Source organism: Chelmon rostratus, chromosome 12 (assembly GCF_017976325.1).
Source record: "Chelmon rostratus isolate fCheRos1 chromosome 12, fCheRos1.pri, whole genome shotgun sequence".
NCBI classification, from domain to species: domain Eukaryota; kingdom Metazoa; phylum Chordata; class Actinopteri; order Chaetodontiformes; family Chaetodontidae; genus Chelmon; species Chelmon rostratus.
In genome coordinates this window covers 24943750-24964320 of record NC_055669.1, presented here as the reverse complement: position 1 = coordinate 24964320, position 20571 = coordinate 24943750, and the positions used below count along the sequence as shown (strand labels likewise).

General features: G+C 42.8%; 2 protein-coding genes across 3 annotated transcripts in view; one reads left to right on the top strand and one right to left on the bottom strand.

Annotated features, from left to right (window-relative positions):
- Nucleotides 1-710: 710 nt before the first annotated feature.
- stard3nl (STARD3 N-terminal like) lies at nt 711-13293 on the top strand. Its single transcript, XM_041949094.1, has 9 exons — nt 711-842; nt 4741-5099; nt 8065-8142; nt 8358-8435; nt 10032-10085; nt 10604-10721; nt 11172-11270; nt 12206-12273; nt 12355-13293. Exons 2-8 carry the CDS (start codon nt 4896-4898, stop codon nt 12268-12270), a joined length of 696 nt encoding a protein of 231 aa, XP_041805028.1. The 5' UTR covers nt 711-842; nt 4741-4895; the 3' UTR covers nt 12271-12273; nt 12355-13293.
- Nucleotides 13294-13342: 49 nt separating this feature from the next.
- The window catches only part of LOC121614971 (solute carrier organic anion transporter family member 5A1-like), a 33973-nt gene continuing 26744 nt past the window's right edge, over nt 13343-20571 (bottom strand). Inside the window, exons 9-10 of one of the 2 annotated variants that reach the window (XR_006007245.1) lie at nt 16744-19679; nt 13343-16057 (exon numbers count right to left, since the gene is read on the bottom strand). Coding sequence is in view for 1 of the 2 variants with exons in the window: in XM_041949081.1 (XP_041805015.1) it covers nt 19159-19679 (521 nt within the window). In the remaining variant the exon portion in view is untranslated. Of the gene's footprint in view, nt 19680-20571 lie in introns of both variants that reach the window. The other variant, XM_041949081.1, reaches the window with a different exon arrangement.

The window sequence follows — 20571 nt, the reverse complement described above, 5'->3', positions numbered from 1 at the left end:
CGGTGCATATATCCATCAGCAGCAGTGATCAACGGCATAGAGTAAATCTCTGTGTAAAAGCCAAGTTTTCTATAAGTCATAGACAACACAGATAGTACAAAGAAAATAAATATTGACTGGATGTATATGGAGTGGATGATTATGTACTGTACAGTACTTTCATGTATGCATGTCAATACACAGTATATCCAGTGTGCAGGATTTATTTATTGACAGTGACAATGTATGATGATTCAACCTTCGTTCCAAAAAAGTGAATTCAATCATTTACTGTCACTACTACTCTTTACTGGCTACGTTGTATAAAGTGCTCCTGAGCTCATGCTGTGATATCCTTTAGACAATCATGTGTTCACAAAGCGGTGAACCTCGCTCCATCCTCGCTGTGAACCACTGAGCCTTTCCAGGATGATTCATACCCAAACCTGTTACCTGTTATCAACCTGTTTACCTGTGGAATGTTCCAAACAGGTGCACATAAAACATATTGAAACCAAAAGTACGTGGACAGGTGGTTCCACATAGCCTACTTCAGATGAAGCATTGATGATAAAAAAAAAAAAAAAATCTGTGTACAATGTGTGCCTTTTGAGGTCAGCTGATCTCCAACGTGGCCGCCAGGGGGACGTCTCCGTCAACAGAAAGCCGCCGGTCCAGCGCCACACTACATATCCCAGAATCCTTCGCGTCACTTTTTCATCTTCTGTCTACCTCCATCCTGTCCGAGCAGACGAAAGGGAAACAGATGACTCGTCTGCTGCGTTGAGCTTGAAACCTGCCGACTGAAACCATCCGAGGGCTGTTTCAGGAAATTAAAAGGGCTTTAGGACCGAGTTTAAAAGGTAACGAGCAGTATGACGACTTTTAAAAAAATGGTTTGAACACACGTCTTTAAGCTAACTAGCTAGCTAGTTGTCACATGAACTGAACGATGCTGATAAACACCTTTATTTTAACAACCTTGGACGGCGTTGCAGGTGTATGTCTCGGTTTATTTCAGCATCTGATGTTTGTTATTTGTTAGCACGCCGGGCTAAGCAGCTCAGACGTGTGCTAAGGACCCTGCGGCGGTCCTGCTGTTGTTGCTGGCCTCCTCCCCGCCTCGGCCAGTCGCTGTTTTAGCTGAACCAGTGCTGCACTTTGCGCTTCCTGCTGCGGTTTGTCATCAGTCATTTCAAGCTGCCGAAGCCTCATCCAGTGCACACGGCCTCAGCCAGCTCTGCACACCCATGTTAACAGGCTTTGTAGTGGAGTATCATCTGGGGTTTGGACAGTGGCTTTGCATATGGGGCATGGAGCCACACAACATGCAGCATTATCCAGGTTTTTCATCATTTGATGTGTCCGCAGTCTGTGACATCCATGCAGCCTGTGTCCTCCACAGGTGAGGATGAACCCAGTCTCACTATTTGGTCTGCTCGATTTGCCTCCTCCGTCTTGGCTGCTATTTATTCCTTACTTTCTTTATCGATTAACCTGCTGTCTTCTCAATCAATTAATCATTTTGTCCAGAAGTTTTCCAAATGTGGAAAATGTCCCAGAGCCCACAGTCGTTTCTTCAGATTGCTGGTTTTGTCTGACCAGCAGTCCAAAACCCAAACATGTTTCATTTATTATCATGTATGACAAAAGCTTGAACCGGCAAATCTTTGGCATTTTGCCTGAAAAATTGATTGATTATCAGAGTAGTTGCTGATTCATGTTCTTCCAGTGAGATCTTTCACCAGTACAATACAGAATGTCCTCCACTGTGAGACTTCACCTTTTATTTCAGCATATAGCACATGTTGTTGTGGAGGAGGAGTGGACGGACTGCAGTGCTTTGTTCAGAAAATTCAATCCACTGTGAATATGAGGCGTGTTTCCCAGTTAGGTTGACAACTGTGTCAACAGCGGTTGCACACATACATGTAGTGTTGGCTGTGTTTTCATTCAAGTTTCAGCTCTCTGCGCAAAGTATTCGAGTCCAAAATACAGTTTGCAAAATGTAAACACAACCATGGTTTAGACGTACACGAAGCAGGATGCATCATGGTTAGTTAGTTGTTCAGTGGTCAGAAACTTGAATAAAATATATGTGAAGTGTTCATATCACACAGTTGTGCCTAGCCAGTTTCCTTAAACAGGAAACATTCACACAAACACATAAACAGCAGTCCCAAAAAATCAGTTTCAATCAGAATACGAGGACACGTCTAAGAACACTCAAGCAGGGCAAGCTTTTTCTGTCTGCCTGAGGACAGAGATTTAGGCCATCATACAGTTGGCGCTATGTTGTCTATGTTTTTCTATTAAAGGATAACTTTCGTTTTTTACAACCTGGACCTTATTTCTAGCATTAAATACGCCCATTTACTCACCCAGACAATAGCACCAGCATATCATAACAAAATATTGGAATATGAACGAGTTTCGCCGCAGATTATGCGTTATATAGAGGCTGCGCACGGATGCCCCGAGTACTCGCATTATACGGATATACGCGCCGCTCCTCTGGGGCTAATTTCTTCAAAACGACTCCAAATGCCACCAAAGTTGTCTGGGGGAGTAAATGGTCTTATTTAATGCTAGAAATAAGGTCCAGGTTGTAAAAAACGAAAGTTATCCTTTAGGGACACATGAACTGGTAGAAAGAACATAAAATCTGATGTTTTCAGGGCTGTTTTTGTGGCTGTATTCATAACTGGAAGAAGGCAAACTAACAGGTTCGCACCACACTGGTTATTTGTGTCATGCTCACTTAGAGGCCCTCTTACCAACATCTTTCTATTGACAATAAATCAGCTGGCTCCATGTAGTCCAGCTGCAGCGGCCATCAGTTATCATCAAGAGTTAGGTAGTAGTCACTCCTTAGAGACTAGCTGGTGAAGACAGTGGAACATGTAGCAGGTACAGCGCCAGATGTTAGTTGGCGGAGACCAAACCCGAGCTAAAAGGAGAGTGAATACACTCATCACGTGGCTCCAGATAAATGATTATCTTGCTCTGTGTGTGAGTCGCGTTTCTGTCAGATTGGGAGGTCATTGTCCTGTAACTGGCCAACAAAAACAGTTAATACAGCTTAACAATTAGTTGAATTAATCAGATGTCACTGTAATATATTTTTATGAGGAATGAGCGTGCAGTCATTAGTCGTGCGCAGGAAATGAAAGTCACATCTCTGGTTTCACAGCAATATCCACAAATGTGCTTTCGAGCACAAGTTTTAAAGGGCTTCTTCTGCATGACTGCTTTCATCTGCAGGTGGGCGACTACACTGGAGAAACAGTTGGACAAATGTTTCAGTGAAATCCACTAATCAGTAGAAATCAGTAGAAATGATGTACCAGAGGAAGGTACCGTCAGCGTTAGCCTTCAGTCTGATGAAAGTGCTCCTCACTGAGGGTACTGCAATTTTCTTGTTATTTATTGGCCGAAATACACACATTGGCAACACTTTAAAGCTTTATTAGCTTATACCTGTAATAATAATTGTGATTGTTCTAATTAGTGTGTGGCTTCGTGTTTACGTGACTGACGACCGAATTAATTTTCTTGTTGTGATCTGTCGTACATGTACTTTGCCTCTGTTGCAAAAGATATCGTGATCTCAGTGAGATTTCCTGAATAAATAAAGCTCAGCTAACTTGAGGAATGCCTCTAATAGAAAATGCTGAATTTCTGTCGTAGAAATACTTTAAATTAGTTCAGACGTCAAGCCTGGTGTAGTTCTAAAGTCATTTGAAGGGAAGCACGAATAGGGAAGGGTCAAGTTGGAAATATTCTGTTTCTCTAATTTTTAGCTTTGAACCTTTTTAAGTGATTTATTAACTGCCTCTAACGGAGGTTTAGCAATGAATTTACCGTGATGGAAAGCTAAAAGCGGATCCATTTTGTGGATTAAAATGGATATATTGAGATGAAGCTGGTTTCAAACTAAGTATAAATAAATAAAGTTATACTCTAAGTATAAAGAAAACGAAAGTCATGAGATCTCGTGCGACCACACAACCAGTTCATAATGATGAGAGAGAAAATCTGCTTGAATCACATGCAACTCTTACAGTCAGTGCAAAAGAACAAATAGCTTCACTTCCTCAAAAACAACTAGTGCTGTGGAGGTTATGGTCAAAGGTCGGAGCATCCAGACAATAACAGCACTATTGTCTGGGTCTCGTAACAATAGTTTTATAACACTCTTGAGATAAAGACGAAACTAAGCAAACGTATTTTTTCCGGTAGCTTTGAAGTTCCTCACCAACATGAAAACATCAGTGTCGGAAAGCCTGAAACCAGAAAGGTGGAGGCTTTTAAAGCAGCACTTAAATGACCATGTGTATGTTGACTGTTCAGCTTTAGGAGTGTATTTGGCACCAGTATTGAAGAACTTTAAATAATACCCAACTCCACATTCAGAGAGAGCATTACTCTATGCAGCCATTTCACAGACTACTAACAACTCTGCAGGCCGCTGATGCCTCGAGTGGTTTCCATTGATGCTGATAGTTTTGGTTTCGTGTTTCGAAGTTGTGAGATTATCTGAGATTTCTTCCTGGGCCCCGACACAGCGGAGGTGAAAGGGATTGTGTTTGTGTTGCAAAATAATGTGTGTCCTCTTGGTGAATGTGAAAGTTCAGTATTTTAAACTTTAGTTTAATATTCACCAAAACAAAGCTGAAAGACTCTAAAACTAAAACAAAGAGCTGAAAGACTCTAAAACTTGAGCTGAGGCTAACTGCCTTTTGCTTCATTCTTCTGCAGATGCAGTGATTAAGTTTACCTCCACCGAGTGAGTCCACATCCACTCAACCGCCGTGGCTTCCTGCTCCAATGACCCGCCTCCTCTGACTCCACCTGACTCCACCTTCTGTTGACCAGTGGGCGGGGCTGGCCCTGCTCAGGAGGCGTGACCGGGGATGGACAGCCGATGCAGCAGCAGCGCCGATTCACGGCTGACCGGCAGGGGGGCGGGGTCCGTCAGCACCACGCCCGTCTGCGCGAGGGTGGAGTCGTACGAAGCCGGGGAGAAGAAGTGCATCTCGGACGTGAGGAGGACCTTCTGCCTCTTTGTCACCTTTGACCTCTTGTTCGTCACCTTGCTCTGGATCATAGAGCTCAATGTAAGACACGTGTTTGTGTTGTAGGTGTGTGTGTGACGCTGAATGTCCGGCCCGGAGGTTAATGACAGTTTTCAGGGACACAAACGCCATTTAATTCAGATTTTTTTAAAGCAGAAAGGTTAGTTAGTTAGAAAAAAAATGGATCTGCATGTGAAAATATTCAGGTTTTAGAGAAAATAGTATTTTTACATGCTGAATGCAGCTGACCTCATTCACTGTGCAGCACTCGATCACATGACTACCCTCATACGTGCACCCACACCTGTACACACAGTAATGGTTTTATGGTTTCGTCTGAATTGTGTCAAGGCTGAACAGAAACCTGTCAGGTGCTTCTGGAGAAGTGAATCAAGGTCACGAAGTCGTGAAGCTCAGTGTCCTGATTGAGAAAGTGATTTTGCTGTGACACACATTCCCAGAATGCTCCACTTTCAGTTAAGTGAACCTCGAGCACTGAAACAGATGTGTGTACACTGACACACACACTCTTTGTGTAGCTGTATCTGTGAGGACATTCCAGTGACTCACTTTGAACAGTAAATCTGCTCAGTCTCTCTCTGCCACTGTGAAACTTAAATGTGTGATCAAAGGCTTTTTGGAAACTATTACAGGAACTTTAAATGTGAGCACATTGTTTGTTACATTATTCTGTTCTGACCCGACAAAGTCAAGCCCAGCGTGAGATGACAGTAATCGGGTTATTCCACTGCTGTAACCACCAGTTAGCGCTGGAGGAGGAGCAGTAGTTGACGGAATAGTTTTACGTTGACGTGTGAGGATTTACTGCTTTTCTTCGTCTTTTCTCGCTGTAAAGTGAATATATTTGGGTTTTGGACTCTTGGTCAGATCAATTTAAAGTCATCACCCTGGGATCTTAGAAATAACTTAGAAATCTGTAATTTGGCATTTCATAGTCGAGACAATAAATCAAATAAAAAAAATCAGCAGACTAATCGATAATGAAGATATTAGTTTCAGCATAGCATTTATTTATTTTGATCCAGCACTGCAATCCATCCGACAGTACAGACCAAAAGATGGGGACCCACCAACCAACCAAACAACATATTAAAAATGGGTGTTTGTTATCTTCAGTATGTAATTTGTTGGCGCACTAAAAGCACTGGATAATATTATTCCTATATTTTAATTCTGCAGTATTTTATGTCTTAGATTCTCATTTTTACCTGCACGATTTTTGTATGAGCATCGTTGGAGGGAGCCTGAGAACGAAGACTTTCATCGGCTGCTACTTGGATAAAAATGAGTTGAGAGTTAAACTAAAGTCTTCGTAAACGCAGTAGATCGTAGCTGGGCCGGGACATTCCAGAGCCAGGTTCAGTCGCCAAAACAGTTCAAACAAGTGTCGCTTCCTGCCAAATGTTTCATTCCACTCATACTGATAATACCACCGGAGCTGATGAGGCAGCTGGATGAACAAAATCCAGCCCAGCGAGCAAGACCGGTAGTTTGCGTTTCCAGTCCAAGTTGCTTTTGTATCTATTTTTGCCATCCAGCATTTCCTGCAGTGTTTCATGGCAGCGGTGAGCCCCCTCTCCTGAAGTAAAGAGCAGTGGCTTCATCACATGAATCTCGCTGTGGTGGAAGTCAACAAAGAGACGAATCTTCTTCATTCCTTTAACTCAGGGGTCACCAACCTTTTTGAAACTAAGTGCTACTTCAAGGGCACTGAGTAATGCAAAGGGCTACCACTTTGATAATAATGTACTGAAGTGTCTCGTTGTGCCGCTCAGCCGTCTCCACAGTCGCACCGCAGATGAGACACACACAGTTTTCTTTCACGTTAGTAAAAAAGAACTCTTCCTCCCATTCACAGTGAAAATGAGAAGTTTTCTTCCTTTTTTCTGCCATGTTTTTGTGGGTAGAAAACGCGTTCGTCTCCTCATCTTTGCAGCGCTCACGAGCTTCGTATATTAAACTTTTTTAATGATATACATTTTTTTTACGTTTTATGTATTCATTTTTAAATTTACATCACTGTAAATGTAATTCAAAAAGAATAGCAACACAATTAAATAAAATTTTAGACAGAGCTAATTCGTGATTAGTGCTATTTTTAGAACTGGCTTACGGGCGACTGATGTGGATGCTGCGGGTTGGTGACCCCTGCTTTAAAGTGATGCAACTGACATTACTCTAAACCAGGGGGAGGCAAATAGCGGCACGTGTGCCAGATCCGGCCCTCAGATGAAAATATTTGGCACTTGGAGAAAAGCTGAAGTCTTTCCTTTAGTTTACGCCAAAAACTGTACACAAGTCTTCTAAATCCCAACAAATATGACCTCACAGCATGTGATACTGCCCCAACAGGAAGAACACGGGTTTTTAAACAGTTTGTGTGAATAACACAGGTGAATCATATAATTTGGCCTACGTGTGTCAACACCTTTCATTCTTTCTTTACTTCCATGGTTTAATACAGCCATAAGTGAGGCAGACCACCGTCCACGTGTCGATTACCAGTCAGTTACACCTCTACTCATGTAGTGAAACACATCAGTGAGTCATTTCTTGCCAAATGAGTATTAACATAAGCTGCTGTAACGGATGGTCGTGCGTACAGTCCTCAAACAGTTTTATAAATCGATGCTATTCTCAGGGAATTATGAAATGAACTAACAAAATGTGTTAACAGCATACAGGGATGTTTCCACCAGGAATGGAAATGCAGGTCTGCTGGTGAACATTGCTTAAAAAAATAGTGGAAACCCACTTCTGTGTCATCCACCTGTCAGCACATGGAAGATGGCTGCATCCTTAATTGCATGCTCCCGTTAGCGATGGCCGTGGCTGAGCTCATTGATTAGGCGGGTGTCCACGCGCAGAGAGATTTCCTGCAGCAGTTTCCTATCACATCTTTCTCTTTTTTTTTCCAGTGGCTTTAAGTGTTGCTTATATGTGTGAAAATGCTAAACAGCTAATGGCTAATATTTGTATCTCACAGGTGAACGGTGGCATCCAGAAGCAGCTGGATAAAGAAGTTCTGCATTACGACTACCACGCTTCCTTCTTTGACATTTTTGTGAGTTTTCACAGATTTCACTGTTATATATTCATCAGATTTGAGCAACTTCATTCTTTGCTTCATTGTTTTGTCTTGTTCTTCCTCTTTTTCTGTCCCCTGTCTTCCTGTTTTCTTCTTTCCAATCTACTATTCTCCATTTTCTTCTCTTCCTGTTGCATCTGTCTTTCTGTCCTTCCTTTTTCACTTCTTCCTTCCTCCCTCTGCTCTCTCAGCTCTTGGCTGTTTTCAGGTTTGCCACTCTCATCCTGGCCTACGCCGTCTGCAAGCTGCGTCACTGGTGGGCCATCGCAGTAAGTTTCTTCATTTGTATCAGCAGAGGGCGCTGTTGGGCAGACAAGCTCATACATGGTGTGATGTCACTTTTGATTAGGGGTCAGTTATTATTTATATGCAGTGAAACAAACCACACAAACAGTGTTATGCTGTTTTTGTTGTTTTTGTTGACCTGCATGTAAATGAGTGATCATGATGTCACATGTTTAACATAAACGTAAAACTATCAGATAGAAATATCAGATAATAGTGGAATGAAATAAACAAGATTAAAAAGAAAACAGTCACAAATGAGGGTTCAAGAGAATGTGATTCTAAAGTAGTGCCAAACCAATAAAACCAGTATAAACTACTGCAACTGATAAGACAAGTAAAACTGGAATATTTCACATACACGCTACACACTGCAGCAGAACATTGCATGTAAAGTATGGTACTGTACAAGTCAATGTAAACCCTGCTATAAAGTGCTCTGTGAGCATGTAGAGTTCAATACCAATACAGCCTTTCACTGCCACGCCATTTAAAGCCTTAATTATTATTAGAATTATTACTTTAATAAGGGTTTGGTCTGCATGCTGGAGCTCTCAGCAGAAGGTCAACCCTCGTGTTCACAGTGACAGATGTGGATCTTCACCGTTTTCTCTGCACAAAATAATGCGTTCATGTATAAAGTGAAGAGATGATGCTGTTTGCTCCCTGTAGAGATCTGCACGCTCACCCGTGGACTTACGTGCAGCTTCTGGTGACACTGTCATAGACATGTTCATTAAATTATATGTTTTATCGTACGGTATTATATGAATTAAAGTCATAGTGTTGTACTGGATGGCATTATATTCGGTGGTGTTCCTAATATTCTGAACACAGAGAGATTTATGAGGGGCTGATTTGACACAGGATTACAACAGACTGAACAAGGGGTGGACAAAATAACAGAAACAGTCACACAGCATCCTGTCTGGAAATAGCAACATTACATTAGAGAGTCAGACGTGTTGATTTAGCTTGACGGTTATTTCTGAGGTGTTGGTAATCAAACATGCTGTTAGAAATTGAGTTCATGTTCTCTCACGGGCTATCTGACCTTTGTTTCATTATATATTTAAGAATAATATCATAGAGAATAACATAAATAAAAGAAAGGAAGGGAATTGAATTCAGAATATTGCATTTTGTCTTCAGACTCTGGAACATTCTTTTCATTCCTATTAACGTTGTTGATCAGGTCCTGGGTGGATCTAAACCCTGACTCAGGTATGATCTGCAGATACTGCGTTGTAAGGCGTTTCTGTTATTTCGTCCATCCCTCATCGTATTAGATGGTTTTCAGTCGACTGTTTGTTTTTATTAACACACCAGGAAGGTAGAACACTTTCAGTTTGTGGACGTTCTGTGTAAAATTCAGCATAATTTCCTGCTTCTGAGAAGCGGTTTTAAACGGTGACGCCGCAGTAACGCGGGACACATCTGAGACCACTCAGCCTTTGAGACGCCTCCTGTGATTGGTGGATTTGACATAATTTGTTATCTGTTATGTTAGAAAGTGACACCTAAATACTACCAGTGTGCAGTGTGAGCGTCTCTAAAGGATGTTTCCTCTGTCTGTGCAGATCACCACTGCAGTCAGCTGCGCTTTCCTGATCGTCAAAGTCATTTTATCAAAGGTAAGAGTCACATGAGTTCCTGTTTAAAACCATTGCACTAAGAGCTCAGAGGTCAAGAGGTCACTCCATCAGCGGGCTGCTCACTCATTACTCCACCTGCTGGTCATTCTCAGAATGACCACTGACTCCTGAATTATGTCTTCAGTAACAGCTCAGAGACAAAGCAGCAAACTCAACTAAACTTATGTTTCATCAGCCTGATGCTTCGTGACTTTTCCCGATTTTATGATCAACGTGATTTGAACAGAGGAAAAGCTTCTGAAATGTGCCACAGAAACGACGCAGTAGATCTGTTTGTTTCCCAGCAGCCAAATATTGTTAAATAACATAAAAATAGCTTATTTGCGTCTTTCAGTATTATTGTATCGTATTGTACTGCTTTTATTCATATTTAAAATCAGTCATAGTATGTGTGTGTATACTTTTATTTTTCTTCACTTTTATGTAACACACTGTTTATTATTATCATGAAATACAAAATATTTTCATAAAGGTAGTGCGTGTGTGTGTGTGTGTAGCTGCTGTCTCAGGGGGCCTTTGGGTACCTGCTGCCCATCATCTCCTTCGTGTTGGCCTGGATAGAAACATGGCTGCTGGACTTCAAGGTTCTGCCTCAGGAGGCCGAAGACGAAAACAGTGAGTCGCAGTTATTAAATACTGTTACTAACGCTACTGCAGTACAACGACTGTTACTGCGAATGACCGCTATGATTTCCAAAAACCTTTTGAAATGTGGACGTTATATTATTGATCTATTATTTTCGCAATTTGCAATCTGCCAACAAGTTTTAGTCCTTTTAAAAATAAGTACTGTCACTTGTGTTACAATCACTGCTGTTACTTTGTCACTGTGAGTAGTACTATTATTTAAAATGTTAGTATGATTACTACTGATACAATTGCTATTGATGCTAGTAAGATTTTTGGCTTTTACTTTGACGGTGGACAGTAAAGAGGTGACAGGAAATGAGATGAAAGGAGACGAGGCTGGTTGGACTTGAACCAGGATCACATGGTCACTAGCATTAGCACTGCAGCATGCCAGCGTTTCCCTCTGTTACAGTGGTTCCTCCCGTCATGTTTCAGGATATCTATCCATCGTGGACGCCACAGAGCGAGCTCCTCTCGTGTATCCGGGTCCCTTGTCTGACGGACAGTTCTACTCTCCACCAGAGTCTGTGGCAGGTCTGTTGACTCATACTGACATCAACACCCAAAATATCTCACACTGAGCCCAAGATTTTCTTCTTGATTCTCAGGTTGATGGTGGAAAAAATGAGCAACACACTTTCCACGTTTGATTTTCAGTTTGACATTTAAACACACAGGTTGAAAATGCAGCGCCCCCTGGTGGCTCAGAAGTATCATTGAAAGCAGCAAAAAGAGGCGTCACCGTCTCAAGATCAATAACTCAGCATGGCAGAAATTTTGGTATCATTTTCCTTCAAAATCTCAGTTTAGAAAAACATGTTGAATCAGTGGTTCAGTCCTGAATCTGCGAACAGTTATTCACGCCTTCATGAAACATGATCACACTGATCTTCCTGTTGCCTTTCCAATGCTGTCAATGATGTTATTGATCACCCTCGTTCCTTGTTGGTCCAGATTTATACACAAAGGTGATGCAGCTCCATCACCTGGCTGAGGAGATCAGAGCTGCAAACCCTGAAAACTCATTCTTTTGACAAAATTGTTTTTGATTGATTTCATTAGTTTTTTTTTTTACATTTTAGTTCTTTGTTCTCGTTTTAGCGTTTACTTTTAATCGCTTTCAGTTTTGTTCTTTTTGCGTTTAATTCATGCCGTTTTCACTGTAAAGCACCTGTGTGCTGTGTGAAGTTCGTTATCATTATTGATTGAAGGTGTCAGTGCTTATTAAATCATCAGACAGGCCGCAGTGATTGACCTTCTGCACGGCTGTAACCAATGAGATCCAGACTAGCCTTATGCTAAGCTAATCCCCTCTGGCTCCAGCTGCATACTCCGTGCTCAGATATGAGAGAGGTCTCATGCAGCGTAACTCCGAAGAAGTGACCAAGCATGTTTTGAAAATCTGTCGGACCATTTACCTTTACAGCAGGTTGAGCCGTTTGATCGAATCTCGTTTCTCTTGTGTTCAGACTCTGACGAGGACCTGGACGATAAACACGATCCAGAAAAAGGGCTCATCCAGCAGGTGACCTAACAGGTAACGACGCTTAGTAGCGTGTCGCGGATATTCCTCGAGGATGATGCCGTTATTCCTGATGCTGTCTGTTTGTGTCCTCAGGATGTCCACTCCTGAAGGTGACGTGTGTCTTCTGCTCCTGTTGTGCCACTGAGGGAAAATTCTGCCTTACACATTTTGCCATTTTAGTTTTTATTCGTATCAAAGAAGTCTTCGTATATTCATACCCACGAATGCACCTCTGTGTCTGATTCCAGCCTTCTGCATGTACGCTGGGACTGCTGCCTAAAAGGCAGTTTCAGTATCATGACTTGATTTTTAGGATCTTTTCACCACGTTTTAGGAACTCTGGACCTTCAAAGAGAATTTCTGTTAATGGATCTTTATTAACAAACTGCACATTGTGTCTGACGCCTTAATTCAATGAAAACGAAATCAGTACATTTTAGATTGATTTGAGTGTCAGACCATAACACAAGTCTTCAATGCTTTGAGAAAACATTCTCGTCTTATGTTTCCAACGTCACGTTTACTTCTTAGTCGCTGATCATTTTCTTTGCTGCTTTGGTTTGAAGTCACTGTAACGGAAAGCGAGCTTTCTCCATAGACTCCGCATGAAGAAAAGGAGGATTTATCGGCCAGTATTGAGCTTGTGGACCATGTTTGTAGCAGAGGCAGAATGTTCACATTTTACCGTGTTCGTGACCGGGTCATTAGAAAAGTCGGTGACTACTTCCAGGTCCTAAAGCGCAGCGGAACAACCTGCACAGAACAACGGAACAATATTACAGTGAAGAACACAAGAGCGTGAAGTATTATTTTACTTTAAAACAAAATGAGCCATAAAGCTGCAGCATTTAAACATGGCGGCGGGGGCTGCACTGTCTGATCTGGGAACTGCTCTGCTGTCGGAGCGCAGTGTGAGCTGAAAATACATGTACATATCTTCATGCATGCCTCGCAAGCCGAGTGGTTTTGTTTTTTTGTTTTTAAAAGCTTGCCGGTAAAATTCAAATAGAAGAATTAAAATGTGAAATCTTGTGTGTTTGTCCTCATCTTTTATTCAGCTTTTTTTGTCTACGGCATCAACATTCTCCTTCACGTCTGACCGTTCAATATTAAAGACATGAAATAATATAATCATATGAAATGTTATTTCATCCCACTGCTTTTCTCAATAGAAGAGTCTCGTCTTGATTTCCTTCCAGCTGTATTTGATCTCATTATTTCACACCAATTTGAAATAAAAACTGCTGGAATAAAATAAAACTGGTCTGAAAAATGAAGCAGCAGCACAGCAAGAGTTTATCAGAAACAACACTTTTCAGTAGTTTCACAGTTCGATAATCGTTTAGCTTTAAATATTTCAGTTATTGTGATAATTTGACTCCTGAGTGCAGAATTAAACTCACAAACCAGCAGTTTCTGTAATACTGTTTTATTTTTTCACATTTTTATTGACAGAAGTCAAGTAACCAAGGCATCTGTAAACAGTGCGTCCACAAATCTACATTTTGCCTCTCATCAGTGTCGCCTGTCAGTCAGTCAAAAACTGTCCTCATGAAATAAATACAATACTGATTAAAAAAAAGAAAGTAAACTCGGAATATTCTAATCTACATCTGCCTGAAGGAGCTCACACAGATCCAGATTCAGTCTTCGTCTGCAGTCTGGAAATGATGCCACGTTACTACATGAAACGACTGCACGACACACGGAGGTGCACGACTCCTTTGTCCCAGAGCGGAGGTGAAAGGAGCAGAGGATCATGGGAAGGCGTGACGCAGCTGGTGTCAGTGGGTTCAGAGAAAATCATCGACACGAGGATGAAATACTGAGGCCACCTGCACGACTGATCTGAAATACTTAAAAACTACGTGTACGTTTGGTTTCAGGACGCTTCGTTAAAAACTCAAAGTGTGCTAAATTCTGCGTTTTTCAGCTTCATTCTGCAAAAAGATTATTTTTGAGACACGGGACGACGAGACAAAAAAAAAAAGGTTGCTTTTAAAAGAAATAATTCCTCACTTTGGGAAATACAGTTACAGTGACGAGAAGACATATTGAGCTCATGTATCTGTTAATTATGGAGCTGGAGTCAGGACATGGTTAGCCTAGCTTAGCATAAAGCAGGGGAATGCAGCTAGCCTGGCAGCCCCTCACTCACTGACATCTAGCAGATTAACGTAAACATCAGTGAGTGTGTTCCTTCATTACCATGAACACACACACACACACACACACACACAGTCCTGCTGCCACAAAGAGCACCAAATGTGGATTCATCCGCCGCTGAAAATAGTCCCTAATAGATACACTATTTCGTGCTATTTAAGCCACACTTGAAGCGAGAGCTAAACTTTGAAGCTCTACAGAGCAGCCAACAGGAAGGCGGACTCAACATTTCATCCCATCAGAGCCGTTTGGGTTGCGAACCCGTGACACCAGCTGAAGAGGAGCGCCGCGCGAACAAACTGAAACAGCAGGTGAAAAGTGAAATGAGGGCACGGAGAAACAGAACGAGGGCGGAGGAGCGTCTCAGTGCTTCACTAACTCGACGCACATCCAAACTGGACTTACTTGTGGTTTGTATTTGTCGTTTTCGTGTTTATGAAAATGGAATGCCGTGTGTTTCTACTCTAGTCTACTGTGTCTCTACTGTGTACTGAGTACTGAAACCATGCGTCAAGTTTTCTTCTTCACTATTTTTTGGCAGCTCACCGACTACAGTCCCCCTTTTCATTTCTAGAAACGTGGCTCTTTTGTGTCCCTCAGACTTTTCTCTTCATCTGACAGGCATGTACCATCACTGTCCTCTTTCCCCTGTTTGTCACCTTTAAAATTAATCTAGATAACACAGAAAACATCTCTTTGCTCTAATCTTTATCTGCAGAACATTCAACATCTGAATTAAGTGTTTCACCGGAGCCTTGACAACCATCACAACATCAGCGTATCTAAGAATGGATTTTACGTTTGAGACTTGTGAACAGTTTTCATTAAAAAAAATAATAATAAAATCTTAAAAGGCCTGAAAAACTCGCAGGTCATTTGACAGAAACAATATATGCAATAATCATCATCTGCAACCTTAGTGTTAAAACTAATTAATAACTGCAGCATTGAGTCTGTGAAATTAAAAACACTTAAATTAAGGTATTGAAAAAGTCTGCTGGCATAAATATCATTTAGTATTTAGAAGCAGCATCTAACCTGCAACTATGGGGACATTTTCAGGTGTTTCTTAATCCAGGATGGTTGAAGTATCAGCCCATTTTATTTGGTTTGAACAGGTTCAGCTCTACTTTCTTTACAATATATAAAATTGTGTTTTAAGGATTTCAGAAACGTTTTCAAAAAGCAGTGCATGTTAATAAATGACCTCCTGTTTTAACTACAGCTGAAACGATCAATGAAATGCCAGAAATTAACAGAAGACCTTTTTTAAAGGCTTCAACTCTGATTTTTTAACCATTTTCTGACATTCCGGTCATCCAGAAAATAATCAGCGGATGAACCGATGATATATATAGTGCAACACTAGTAGGAACAATGTCCATGTAATCATCAATTCAGAAGTCTCAAATGTAAAAAATACTGACTGCATGAGACAAAAGCTGTAAGTAAACCAGCAAACAGACCAACATTTTTCCTGTTGACATACCGTCACATACGATCACACAAATACCTGTCCTCCTTTCCCTGTGCTGGTCTGGGTCATGATGTCTCTACATGCTGTTCCATATCCACCCAGCAGGTGTCCTCAGAGGACAGCGGTGGAGCCACAGCTCCTGACTACTGCAACCTGTATGTGTGTATGGACATGGAACACTGAACCTCCACAGTCCCAAGCACAGGGTCCTCATGAAGGTCTCAAGATTCGGGGATTTGTAACAAAAATCCAGCTAATACGATGTGAGCATCACAGCGCTGTAACGCTGCCGTGAGCCCAGAGGCAGTGGATCATTAGGAAATAATGCTGCTTTACGTTGAAATTTAAAAAATGCAAACTGTTAATCAAGTTCCCGCAGCTCAGAAATGTCTTAAACTAATCCACCCCAGGCATAATTAATCATTTTCTTATTAGTAACTGATGATCAAACTGAAAATGAGCCATTCGTGAACTGAACACATAATGTTTGTGAATTCAAACCACACGGGTACTTCAGTTTCAACATTCAAGTATTCAGTAGTGGTTCAGCTTTACAGTTAGGTATTCAGTTACTTATAAAATTAAAATTATAACAGCCTCTCCTTGCTTCCATCTCAGACTACCATTATTTTTATAATAAGACTCAAATGTGGTTGAACTGTTACGACTGAAAAATAAAAGCATAATTTCTCCCTTCTTCAGGATTTTAGTGTGACGTCTGCTACAAAGCAGTAAGAGTCATCTAATCAAGTCCTTTTTGTTTGTTCTCGAGTCCTGAAGATACTAAAATGAGTGGAAAAACCTCTGCAGCTGTGGTGAGATCATTTCAACAAACTAACCCCTGTAAAGCAGCGTTCTGGTGACTTATTCTGCTGTCTTTGAGCTTTGAGCTTCGAAGTTCATCGATGAACGATCTCGCCTCCAGTTAGTTCTGTAGGTGTTGTGGAAATTTCAATCACATCACATGATCTTTATGAGAAGAAAGGGGACATCATCCATGACATTTGTTTCTCCAGAAAGCTCCAGAACAGTTACTAAATGGACCTTCAGGTGAGACTGTTTTGTCCGCTGCTGTTTCGAAGGTCAAGAATGAACCTCAACAACTAAGCAAAGGTGGACGAGAGGTCCTCAAAGAGCTCACAGAGAATAAAATGCGATCATCTACAACTCCATGACTGCTGGGCAAACTCCGTCTGCTGATGAAGATCATGTGATGTCACTGAAAGCTCCAGCAGCTACGAAATAAAGCCTGAGATGAGAAGAGCTTTTCCGCCCTGGCAGATTTTTCCACTAAGAAAGGAAGAATCGTTCGAGTCCAGTAACCGATCCAGAACGAGCCGATAAGATCACAGCGTGACAGACGCGTCATTCTGCGCATTAACCCCGTCAACCACTGGGCTTAACCTGGGGACTGATCTAGTGATTGGCGATTAGTCAGCTGATCATGGATTTATCAAGTAAGAACACTAAACATTTCATAGCTCCAGCTTCCTAAACGTCAGCATTTGCTGCTTTTCTCCGTTTTTGGAACAAAGCGACGTCACCTTGAGCTCTGAGGAAACTGTGATGGGCAGTTTATCGACTATTTCTGACTCCGATTAGATCAAGCGATTCATTGATTCATTTGAAAGAGAAATCAGTAGATTCATAGATGAAGGAAACGATCATTAGCTGCAGCTTGACAGTGAACAGCAGCCTTTTATGCACGTTACCAGTGATTTTGCTAAATGTCTCAACTCTTCTGGGAACTGGTGCCGTCTTCTTACTTTCCACGCTTTTACTTGCACGTGTGCACACTGTTGTCTGGTCTGACATGACAAGGAACCTGCAAATCCTATTCTTTCAGACGAGAAGCTTGTTACCCATAAATCATCAGGAATACTGTTTAACAACTAACCAACGCTATGCAGGGCAAGAAACCAACTTTCTACCCAGGATCCATCCAAAAATTCACCTGCAGCTTTCATCTCCGGAGCTGATGAAGAACAGACGACTACACTATGACCTCTACGGCGGTCGATGGTCGACTACTTCCGCCTACATGTTCGGTACAAATGTTGGCGCTGCCGTTCGTACATGATGGGCTGTGTCTCTCCTTGAGCCTGGTAATGAGTCAGAAACACTGTCAAGCTTTCCCAGTCCAGCCTCAAAAGCCTCTCCGAGCACAGTTTTCCCTCGCCGTATTCTTTCGGACGTGTGGAGGATCCCCGGTAACTCGCCCAGGCAGGAATGTGGTCAGGAGGGAAAAGCCGATCCCGTTCTTTTCAGGTTAAACCACTAATCAGGGTGCCAGTCAGGAGGGAAACAGCTCGGATGCATGGATGCATTGTATGGAGCTGGCAAAAGCCAAACAATCCGACTTCCAGCGGTAATACTACGTGTCATTGTGTCAGGGGAGCAACAAAAGGCCTTGCATCGGGCAGGAATGCATTCTGTGCGTGCCAAGCTGCTTAGCCCAGTGACCTGTTGTCCAGTTGGGTTCTTTTCAATGTTTCTAACCCCCAAAAACGACCAAAAAGAACAAAAAAAAATGAACACTTAACATTGTTTTTCACATAGCACCATGCCATCGGTTTCCAGTTCTAACACTCGATTGCAGTGTATCACATTTCCATAGGGTTTTTTTTTTTCCCGTGAGAGCGCTGATATGCAGTGTCCAGAAAACAAAAATCGCTCACACGATGGCGAGGAAATAAAAACACAGATGAAGACGAAGCGCACGGACGTGAGGGGGGGGGCGTAGGATTGGCAAAGCTGAGGTATCTGTTCAGGTGACTCGTTTCCTACAGGGTGACGTCCAGTGTGTCAGTGTTTGTACGTTTTCTGTACATGTGAGGACTGTGGTGGCAGAAGGCACATGTTGCCGAGGTGAGGGGATGGGGGGCAGGTGGGGTGAGTGATGAACTCTGGTGGATCCCAGAGAAAACACCAGGCCGCTTTCAGCCTTTTCACCAACCGAGCGTGTCCGAGGAGGGTCTCCAGGCTTTTCATCGTTCCATCGCTGATCTTGAGGTTCTGATTGAATCCGGACCTCCAGGTGATGGTTTTAGCCCCCACAGAGGCCGGTGGTGCAGACATAACTTAAAAGCCACTGTGAGAGTTTTACCAGCCAACAACAGTTATGAGATGAGAGCAGGACCGCCACGTGATGATTGGTGCCTTTGACAGCGGCTAAAACCCAGCGGACTGGATTTCAGAATAAAAGAAACGTCAGTGGGTGAGACCTGCCTCGTCGCCCACCCCCCTTCTGAAACTCAAACTCGGACTGAAACGTGTTCCAGCGAGCGGGCCGGCGCAGGGGCGGGATTCGCTGCAGGCGACGGCGTGGCCGGAGGAGGGGGAGTTATTGCTTTGAGCTCGTTGCCGGGACAACTCTGGGTGCTGACACCGCGGTTGAGGGCGCCGGCGCGTGGCGGCGCGTTAGCGGGCAGAGCGTTGGGGTCGGTTCGGGGGATGTTGACAGGGCAGGAGCGGGTGCGGGCGTGGCCCTTGTGGCCGCCCGGGTGGCAGACGAGGCTGCCCACGGTGTCGACTGGCGACAGGTGGCGCTTGAGCCAGCGCTCCACCCGCTCCTCCTTGTACTTGATGGAGTACCAGGTGAGGAAGATGAAGAGGAAGCCAAGGAACTTGAGGCTGGCGGCGAGGCCGAAGTAGACGAAGCGCAGGGAGGTGACGTCGTACTCCCAGCAGGAGCCGTGGACGCCGCAGTCCTGCTGCCACAACATGCAGGTGGTGTCGATGACGGCGCCAAAGTAAATGGGTGTCGGGATGTAAGCTGAGCGCAGGAGAGAGGGAACAGACAGGAAGAGAGATGAGAGGAAGAGAGAAGACACAACAGAGGAAGCAAGACCAAAAGAAAAGGAAGAGAGTGACAAGAAAAGGGGACAGAAGACAGAGGAAAAGAAGGAAATAGAGGAGGGTAAAGAAAGACGATAGAAGACAAGAGGAAGGTGAAGGAAGAGAAGAGGCAAAGAAGAGTATGAGAGGAAAAAAGATGACAGGAAACATACAGAAAAGGGTGAAAGTGGTGAAGGTGAAGAGAGATAAAAGACAAGAGACACAGAAAGAGAGGAAGAGAAAACGCATGAGTGGATAAATTATCACAGAATCAAACTAAGAAAACCTGTAAATGGAAATCCAGTTAATTTCACTCCAGTGATTGATCACTGCACAATAAAGTTATTGGAAACAGATCTGAAAGGTCAAAGTTGCAGCAGATACGAGATGAGATCCTATCCTGGCTCCTACGACTCCCACAATGCAAAGCTTGTATTCCACCCTGCTTGGTTAATGCCCACATCTGTCAAACTCCACACCCACAGTTTCAGTTTCCTGACTGATTCATACTGACAGCAGCGTTCTGAACCTCCCCCGTATCAAACCGATCAACCTTCCTTACTCCTTATTCAGGAGCACAGTGACGCTGAGGCATTAAATCTGGTGTGCTAACGCTAAATCAGCTCATTGCTCAGCAGTTACAGAATGTGCTGTGCGTTTACAATCAATGCATTTGTCCGAGGCTCTCATCCTGGACGCATCACCTCAGGTAACACTGCCGATATTCCACCTTTTCATTTAGACGCTTTTTTCACTCACAAAAAGAAAACAAAACAAAATACAGGTGAGTGAAATCCTCTGCCATCATAAAAAAAGATGAAAGCAAGGAA

Bases quoted from the DNA above. Each gene is read 5' to 3' on its own strand.
- stard3nl (XM_041949094.1), top strand. From the start codon at position 4,896: ATGGACAGCCGATGCAGCAGCAGCGCCGATTCACGGCTGACCGGCAGG. The intron at 10,086-10,603 runs GTAAGAGTCACA...GTGTGTGTGTAG, and splicing joins TCAAAGTCATTTTATCAAAG to CTGCTGTCTCAGGGGGCCTT. The intron at 10,722-11,171 runs GTGAGTCGCAGT...GTCATGTTTCAG, and splicing joins GGAGGCCGAAGACGAAAACA to GATATCTATCCATCGTGGAC.